The sequence below is a fragment of the Physcomitrium patens genome, chromosome 12, assembly GCF_059467195.1.
Source record: "Physcomitrium patens ecotype Gransden chromosome 12, ASM5946719v1, whole genome shotgun sequence".
Taxonomy (NCBI): domain Eukaryota; kingdom Viridiplantae; phylum Streptophyta; class Bryopsida; order Funariales; family Funariaceae; genus Physcomitrium; species Physcomitrium patens.
The window spans coordinates 9,395,996-9,405,516 of record NC_143421.1 but is presented as its reverse complement, the minus strand read 5'-3'; the positions used below and the strand labels follow the sequence as shown (position 1 = coordinate 9,405,516).

At 36.7% G+C, this 9,521-nt stretch overlaps 1 protein-coding gene across 1 annotated transcript; it reads right to left on the bottom strand.

Moving 5' to 3' along the window:
• Positions 1–4,345: 4,345 nt before the first annotated feature.
• Positions 4,346–8,011, bottom strand: LOC112290061 (uncharacterized). The gene is made up of 9 exons (XM_024536012.3): positions 7,623–8,011; positions 7,060–7,108; positions 6,693–6,781; positions 6,513–6,569; positions 6,197–6,259; positions 5,959–6,024; positions 5,714–5,800; positions 5,465–5,558; positions 4,346–5,299 (listed from the first exon to the last, which is right to left on the bottom strand). Exons 1-9 carry the CDS (start codon positions 7,956–7,958, stop codon positions 4,536–4,538), a joined length of 1,605 nt encoding a protein of 534 aa, XP_024391780.1. The 5' UTR covers positions 7,959–8,011; the 3' UTR covers positions 4,346–4,535.
• Positions 8,012–9,521: the final 1,510 nt, after the last annotated feature.

The window sequence follows — 9,521 nt, the reverse complement described above, 5'->3', positions numbered from 1 at the left end:
CTACTTCTTTTTATTAAAATACTCTCGATTAATTTATAACTCATCTAAAAATATAAAAAACTTAATTATAATATTTTTTATTTTTTATTTTTAATTTTTAATTTCAAAAGTACATCTCAGTATATAAAATTAAAAAATTGAAATTAATATTTATAATATTAATATTTTTTCTAACTTCTGATCCAGTTAATATTTTAAACTCTAATGATGGTATCAATTTGATTAGTATGAAGTGATTAGAATTTTTTTTTGTTTTTTTTTTTTTTTTTTTTTTTTTTAGTAGATGATGGTCATTGTGGGAAAATATTTCTGCTATTTAAAATCAATGAGGACTTACAAATGTCTTTTTTACGGACTTTTTAATTATTATATATAAATAATATTTTAGGTATAAAAATTAATTATTTGTTACAAGTTTATAAAAATTATTTATTTATTCAGTTTTTTATTTTTATTTAATAAATTATATATATTTATATTTATATATTATATAAGAAAAATATTATTATAATATTTTATTTTATTTCTTTCAATTATTTTTAAAAATAATAATTTAAAAAATTCTTAACTATCTTAAATTTTTTGTAATAAATACACTCAACTTGTTAAATTTGATATAGAAGTAAAATAAAATTTTAAAGTTTTTATTAGTCTTTACAAGTGAATTTACAAAACTTGTAAAATGCTAGAGTATGCCATATCTTGAGATGTCCCATCCATCAACCTCAGTTCTCTTAATTCCTAAACTTTAAATCCTAAATTTTAAAAACTCCTTATTTTTATATTTCAAAAATCTTATCTTCTAAATTTTAAACTATAAACCTTAAGTTCCTAAACTCTAAATCCTAAATCTAAATTTCAAAACCCTCTTTTCACAAATTTCTAATTTTTTTCTTTTATTTTTATTTTTTCATGATTTATCTACATGAGTCTCATTATTGGATTTAATCAATGAATTTTATTAATTTTATTATAATTTAATTTTATAATGTAGTTTAATTTTATAAAATAGAAAAAGATACATCTCTAAAAAATCACTATTTTAGTAGTTTTTAAAAATTTTATTTATTTTTATTGACTCAATTCCTCCCTAATTATAATATTACTAATAATTTGATTTTTTAATAATAACTAATTAATCTTCATTTTGAAGCAATATTTGATTTCATTTGGCTATATATTTTTAAGTTTTAATTTTTATTCTTTACAAAAAAAGTATTTTTCTTGGTAAAGATTGAGGAACAAGTGCATCTCCGTTGGACTTGATTAATTGATAGAAGCGTCTCTACTGATTTCAATTAAGTAATACAAGTCTCTTTGCTAGATTTGATCAATTAACTTTTTTATTATTGCTGTAACTAATAATTTGTTGACATAATTTATTACTTTTTATATCTTTAATTTCTGTATTATTCACATATTTACATTAGTATTTTTTGTTTATTAAAATCACGTCTTTTGATTTAACTTTTTATTTAAAATAATTTCCTATCAATTCAAAATAGTATATAAAATTATTTGTTCAAGAATTTACGATATCACTTGTAATTGTCGTTGTTGTTGTCTTTTTTTTTTTTTTTTTTTTTTTTTCCATATTTTCAGAAGTAGAGACTGTCATCTTTACAAATTTTATTTATTGCATTTTTATCATCTGTGCAACAACAACAAATGAACGTTTGTAGGATAAAGCATGGTTATCTAAATTACTTGTCAAAGGCCTATAACTGTTCCAAGTTGGGTGAGGTGTTGAAGACATAGGCCGGAGCTTATGTGGCCTAAGCGGCACTGCCACATATGAGAGTGATCAAATGAAGCTGATGCTGTCGGAAGGTGGAGTTGCCGAAACTGAATGTGCGGGCATGAATATGGTGGTTCAAAGATGGTACAAATTGTTGAGAAGAGGGCATTGTGCAAGAGTTGCGACGTTCTGTGTCTATTCCAACACATCACCAACAAAGACATCAACAACTATATCAACATTATATCACACAAAGTGTGCAAAGTCCAGAAATGTGGTCTCCGGAACTTCCACGGTGAGCAGCAGTCAAACCTAGTCGCCACTGGGTCTGGTCTTCTCCTTGCCTTGCTTGTTTATTTATTTGTGTGGGACTCGGGGTTGAATCAGCTCAGCAGAACACAATTCGATACACTGCGTGTGTGAGTCTCGACCCCTGCTCGCCACACGCCATGGCTCTCGTTTTCTTGAGCTCTTCGAAGATGCGATGTTTGCTTCTCATCGTGGCACCGCTTTGCGTTGTCTCCGCTGCTACAGGTGAGTCGCGGCTGACAGAGCCCTCGTGGAGCTGGATCGAAGTTAAAAGCGAATTTCCCACTTTCTACATATCTGGGTTCTAAGTACTGGAGGATCTCTAGCGAGAACTAGACACTTGACACTTGTGTAAAGGCATTAGAGATGTCATTGTTTGTGCAAAAGTTAGCCGATTAATTTTCACAGGGTTGATTCCTGTCCGCATTTAATCATCGTCCTTGGCTGAATTGATTGACCACGCAGGTGATGGAGGAATCGAAGCAGGATCAAGGCTGCGGGGATCTCCGTCTAGACAACTCCTCCATACAGTAACAGGCGAGTGCTGTACCCTTCAATCGAGTGACCGCCGTAAGCAAAAAGAAAATCAGAATGAGAGAGGCTCATGAGAAACTTCGATTAAGCAGTTTGCCCTATCGACTTCTCCGCGCAGAATTACAGCGCCGTGACTACGGTCAGCGAATCCACCTGTCCTAACCTGGCGATGCTGCGACGCATTCACAACTTACGCGTGCCCATGCGCGGAGTATATCAATAACTCAACAACAAACTGTTGGCGGAATCTGTTCACGTACCTCACTCTGGCTGGAAACTATCCCGAGCAGTTGTTCCTGAGTTGCTTTAAAACTTATCTTTGCATCGTCCCCAGCCCAGTGCCGTTGTCAGCGCCTCTGGTCACAACGGTTGGTGATCCATGAGCACCATCAAAACTCGTGCACAAATAAATGTAATCCATGGGCGACGAGCAGCATCGACTTGATGTTGCAACATGTGAGAAGGCCGTTGTGTTTTGGATTTAGTTTTCTTCATGGTTTGCAGATCATGGCTGCATTGTCGTTGTCGAAAAAAAAACCCAATCACATAAACCTGATGCGGAGTGTGCAGTTTCGCTCTCTGTTAGAAACAACAATCATTTGTTATGCAAATGAGGTGCATTATAATTGGATTTCCCTCATTCTTTGTTGTAGGACTGGAATCCGAAAACCTTCGAAATGGTCCTGTGAGTTTTGATGTTTGGGTAATAAAAACAAAGCCTTTGAGAATTCAAGTATTTTCATTTTCGTTTCAATCTGGTTTCGTATTCATCCTTTCAACAAGTTGTGTGTGGCTGGTAGTGGATGCTTTTAAGGTCAAGAATGAATTTCTATAAATATATATATAGATATATATAAATGCTGAAATAGCAAGAGGTTTGTGCGTGCTATTTTCCCTCATAATGAATTGGAATTTTATAGATCGGCTTTGGATTATTATTTATTTGGTAAAAGTATTTTCGATCCTCTAGTTAATTTTGTTCATTGAAAACTACACAACACATTTTTTTCATTTTTGTTTGTACAAAGAATGTTCCATTTGCTTGAAGCAAGAAACAGTAATCAAAAACATAAATTGTAATCAGTTTTTCTTTGCATTATTTTCGAAGTGCGTTATTTACAATTTTGAATTGAATAATACTCTCAAATTTTAATTCATCGAAAGAAATAATATTTACCAAGAAATAAATATGTTTTTATTGAATTATAATGTATGATGAAAATACACATTATTTGAAGAGACCATGATTTCTTATTTTTCATTGATACATTTGTTTTGATGGGACCAATAACCTACAATCGTTGTTTTTGTTCATCTGAACCTCAAAACCCTGTTGACAAAAACACCCAGACGAAACCTAAATTGCACTTTTTGGGTGTATAGAATGAGGATTGTTGGTGTGATTCAACGCCACACAATTACCCTTGATGTCTTGAATTAACTGCGGAATCGCTAGTAGAGAAAACCAGACTTGGAAAAGAAAGTAGACGATATCTCATTGTCATTGCGTGGGTTGGTCAAGTTCTGCTCCAAACTAACGTTATAAGGACCGTGGAAACAATTGAGAGATTCGAGTCGAGCCCGCGGGCCATTTCCTGTACCGTTGCGACTTGCGGCAGAGGTGATGTCAAATAGAACACAAACTAAGGAAATGTTTGCCAATTCTCGATAGCCCATTGCTACACAATCTAAAAACCCACAATCATCACTCAAGTCACACACCACATGGCAATTAATGAACCCCATGCTGGACACACCGCAGACTCATTTTTAAATTTCGGAATGAGTTGAGATGTACACTGAAGGTCGTAGCCCGAAGTGGTACAAGGTTAAGAGTTACTTCACATGGTGCAGCCAAAACCATATCCCGTAAGAAACTACAAGACATTCTCCACATTGCTCTCACAATTTACTACAGTACTCTCTAAAGGAATAGCCTACCTACACTGGATTTCTATCTACCCTGGCTGTCTGGTGGCGGAGGTGGCCGCACACCAGAACCTCCCATCATGCTACCTGGAGGAGGTGGGGGTATACCAGGAGGACCTCGGGGAGGTGGAGGCAAACCTTGTTGCATCTGTTGTTGATTCATCTGCTGCTGCTGCTGTTGTTGCTGCTGCTGTTGCTGCTGCTGTTGCTGCTGCTGCATGCCTGGTGGAGGTGGACGCATGCCCTGTGGTGGCGGCCCTCTGCCCCAAGGAGGGGGTCCTCCCATACCCATAGGTGGAGGGCCCCCCGGTGGGCCAACATGAAAACCGTGAGGAGGTGGAGGCATGTTGGGAGGACGTGAACCTGGAGGACCAGGTCTGAATTGCGGAGGTGGCATCCCTTGTGGAGGCATGCCTTGTTGCTGCATCATCTGTTGAGGCTGATTTCCCCATTGAAGGGGTGGACCTTGACCACCTTGTATTTGATGAGAACCCTGGGTGAGATGTTGCGGTTGCTGCATAGGACCCCCGTAGCCCTGTGGGGGTGCTGGCTGACCTTGCATCATCTTCCCTTGTGGAGGAGGAGGCATTGGCGGAGGGCCACCAGCGAATGGTGGGGGGTGCATGTGCCCATTCATGGGCATGCCCATGTTACCGTTAGCTTGAGGAGGAGCAGGAGGAAGACCTTGCCCAAGTTGTGGAGGACCAACCAATGATGGAGGTCCACTTGCAAACAGAGTGTGTGGTCGACTTTTCGTTGTGTTGGGATTGCTAGATGCCAACATGCGCTCTGCCAAGTTGGAGCCTCAAGAAGGTTACAATCTACTTTGGCAGATAATAACATTAAGGCATTTCGTAAATACCTCAGCAGGATCTAATCCCGCCAAAAATAAATAAAAGTCGAGTACAAAAGTAGACATTATGAATAAACAGGTTAGGTGAAGTGAATACACACCTGCAAGTGTCCCGTGACGTTCACCTTTCGTGTCTTTCTTGTAAGCATAGGAGACAGTGATAGCCCGATTGCACAAATATTGCCCGTTCATGGCCTGCACAATTCGAACACTACTGATGAAAACCTAGCGGTTCCTGTTCTTATGCCGTGCTCTACTCGAGTCATTTACAAGACACTCACTTGACCCAAAAAATCGTCTTCCCTATTTCAATAAAGAAAAAGTACGAAATTGGCATCCATCAAGCTTACCTCAATTGCAGAGTCTGAAGCTTCAAACGAATCGTAGCTGATGAAGCCAAATCCTCGCGAATTACCAGAATCTGGATCCCTCATGATCTGAATTCCACCAAAATTTTGAATCGGCAGTACGTTTTTTATCCTTATCTTATTACTGGATAAATACATAGTCTAAAAACCTCAAAATTACTTAGGGGAGCGAACAAGCGCGCAGACTACACATCCAAACCCCCACAAACGCAAGATGATAACCATACCTTAGGGTTTGTGACTATCACGCCAAAGGCACTGAAAGTATCGTACAATAGTTTCTCATCCACATCCTGCACAGCCAAGGGAAATCATGGGCTCATTCTCGAGATTTTGAAGCACTAGGCTTCACTTTCATTAGAACATCCACGAACATAGGCTGCAGATAAGTAAGACAGGTCTAACCTAAAACCAGAAATAACACTGTTTCATTCCTAGAACAAAGTAACCATTAGTGTGACTTACAGGATCTAAGTTACCCACGAACAAGTTCGCACCAACATCCAAACTCTTCTTGTCTTGAGACGCCTGCATCAATGACAGACCTTCAATCAACAAGCAGTCGCCGACCTTGCTTCAAGTTTCATGAACAGAACATAAGCCAGTTTTATTCATAAACAACAAAAACAAAAATAAAAATAAAATGAAAAAGTGCTTGAAACATAACTTGCCTAACCACATATCAATCTGGCCAGCCCTATATGCTTAAAAACACTTGTTTATTGCCCATTCTGTGGCAAGGTCAGACCATAGGATGTAACGCACGCTTACTATAGCTCACCTTATTTACTCGAATAGGTTTTCCATACAACTTGATCATGTTCAAGATCTTGATAGCCTGCGATCGGTTTCCAGATATTTATTAGTGCTCAAAGAAATTAAAAAACTGATATATATATATATATCAGTACTCAGCAACGCATAATGGAAAATCAGGAAAATAAGATGTCAGAGTACTTACATAATCGGCATCATCTTCACTTCGGAACTCGATAAATCCATAACCTTGGTGTAAATTAGTGACCCTGTCCTTCGGTACATATACATTAACTGTCCCAACCAGTTACACAAATCATATATCAGACTATAATGACCAAAAAGCAATACAAATTTCGAAACAGGTTACGCAGCTCTCGTAACAAAAAGAAAGAGGAGCGACAGGAAATCGTATACATATAATCAGTGCGCACGATATTGGACAGAAACATTAATTCAAAATATCAAACCCTATTCGTTATCATTCAAATGATCATACTGATGGAATATACAAATTGAATTTCGCGCGTTCCTGTACATCGGAAGAGAGCCAAGGAGTAGGAATCACTAACCTACGGGTCCAGCCTGCACGAACAACTCCCACAACAACTCTTCCGAAACCTGCTCCGTTGAAGGCAAAACTGAGAATTAGCTTCGCCACTCAAACATGATCACTTTTAAAAACATGCCCCCTCAGGATGTGTTCAAAAGAAAGGTGCGATTTCAGACACAAGATTTACTTCTTAAATCTTCTGTATGCAAAAAAATACTCTGTCGCTCATACATCCTATGCTGCGGAATCTCCCAGCATTATTGGCTGAAATGACATCCTTAAAAAGCCCTAAGGCAAAAAAAAACCTTTCAACACCATGCTACAGCCAATATACTTGATAAGCCATGTTCAAAATCCAGCTCACGGCCAATCCATTCCGATGCGAAACCCACGATCCGAAACAAAAACCCCGTCGAACGTAATCTATCTTCCCCTGTCAAACAATCGCACAAAACGAGCTCGCCCAATCCTACCATACCCAGCTAATAGCCGAGTGGCTATTCCCAAAAGCGGGTTCCACAGGAGAAAGAAGACTGATAGTAGTAAATTCATGACGAGAAGAGGCGCAAACCAGACAGACACCTGAGAGTCGAGGTTGCCGACGTAAGCGGTCGCATCCTGGTTACGCTCAGCGGCGTGTTGGCCAAGGAGGTTGGCACCCACACCGGGCGTGATGCGCGTCGTCATGGAGAGGGACGCAAGAGCCTCCTTCTCTTCCCTCTTACTGTTGTTCTCACATACAAACTCAGCGCACTCTCCCCCCACCACACACACACCCTCTCTCTGTCTGTATGCACAACAAACAAACAAACAACAGCAGCGAGAGACCAACAACCTCCTCGACAATGGCGAAATGTGAGGAGAAGGGCGAATGGGCTGCAACCGAAGGCACGAGGACGTGGACGATGCACCCAACATGCGATGCCTGGTTTGGGGGTTTAGGGTTTCAAACTTCCCGCTTGCTGCTCTGCAACCCCCCCCCCCCCAACTCCCAACACTTCAACTTTCGCCCGGTTTTTTTTTTATCATTCGTTCATATTCTTTTTGCCATTTGTATTTTTTTAACTCGAAATTACATAGGTCACGATATGCCCTACGTGGGGTAGAATTTTTTTGAAATCAAATTGAATAATCCTATCATGTGTATATATGTATAACTGTATGTATATATATATATATATATATACACAGGGGATGTTAAATAGACCCCAGGTTTTTACTAAATCAACCCACCCATTCTAACTATCATAAAATTAAAAAAAAATGACCTCTAAATTTATTTCTCCACTATTAGATTAGATTTGCAACCAATAAAAACCAACCACATTCATTATGATTATCAAATTTTTCATCAGGGGTGGATGTATTTTGTGAAAGCATATGTCTATTTAACATTCTTCTATACAAATCTATCTAAAAAAACCCAATTGATGCAACTTTATGAAAATAGAAGCATGTCATGACTCTCTTAAAAAATTTAGTGGAAAAAAATATAAAAATAAAATATGCCTGTATATATATATATATATATATATATATAATCAAAATACATTCTAAATATTTATAAAAATCATAAATAATTTTTTCTACAAGATCATGTACTCTTATTTTCTACAATAGAATTTTATACCATCAAGAATATTAAAACACAAAATCTCTACAAATATTTATGTATTTAAGTAAGTTCAATATAAAGACCAAAAAGAAAAATATATTTATAGTATATTTTAATCAATTTTGAGACTCTCATTTTATTAATATATCTTTGATTTAAATATGTTATCTTCTTTTTTATGTTATATTTTTAAGATTTTATAATACTCATTATAATTATGCATATAATACAAAAAAATTACAAATCTTTTTGTTGTTTATAATATGATATACTACACCAAGGTTTTTGTATATTGCACAATTAAATTATATCAAGTTTTGTAAGCAAGTATCAGTAACAAATATTAACAAATATATATATTTTTATATATTTATATTAACAAATATACCAAATAAGCAAAAAATAAAACATAAATTACTATTATAATTTTTATAATTATATATTGATTAGTGATATCTTAAAGAATTAATAGATATCTTTGGCTATCTTTGTAACATCTAAAATGGTGCTCCATTGATAAGAAAAACCTATAAAACTGATTTTACAAATTTGTAATTCAAATTATTTAAATTCATACAAGGAATCGGTGACATCAAAATCATAATCATCCAACCTTCCTAATTAGAAACAGCGCAACATGGTATCGATATATCATTGCAACAAGAATCTAGCAAAATGCTGTGCAGTTTACAGCATCAAACAGACAGAAGCGAGATCGATCTAGATGATCCGTGAATTCTCAACATGATGGACTGCAGTTGCTTATCACACAGTCCTGTCATGACTGAACTTCGAAAAGCATCTCCGAAGTAAAACATGGATATCTGTTGCGGCCTAGCTCAGAATGTGTTCAAAACTATGTATAC

Excerpts from the sequence above, each read along its gene's own strand:
- LOC112290061 (XM_024536012.3), bottom strand. The coding sequence starts at position 7,958 with ATGTTGGGTGCATCGTCCACGTCCTCGTGCCTTCGGTTGCAGCCCATT. Across the intron at positions 5,559-5,713 it reads CTTCAGACTCTGCAATTGAG|GCCATGAACGGGCAATATTT; the intron begins GTAAGCTTGATG and ends CGAATTGTGCAG. Across the intron at positions 5,300-5,464 it reads ACGTCACGGGACACTTGCAG|AGCGCATGTTGGCATCTAGC; the intron begins GTGTGTATTCAC and ends CCAACTTGGCAG.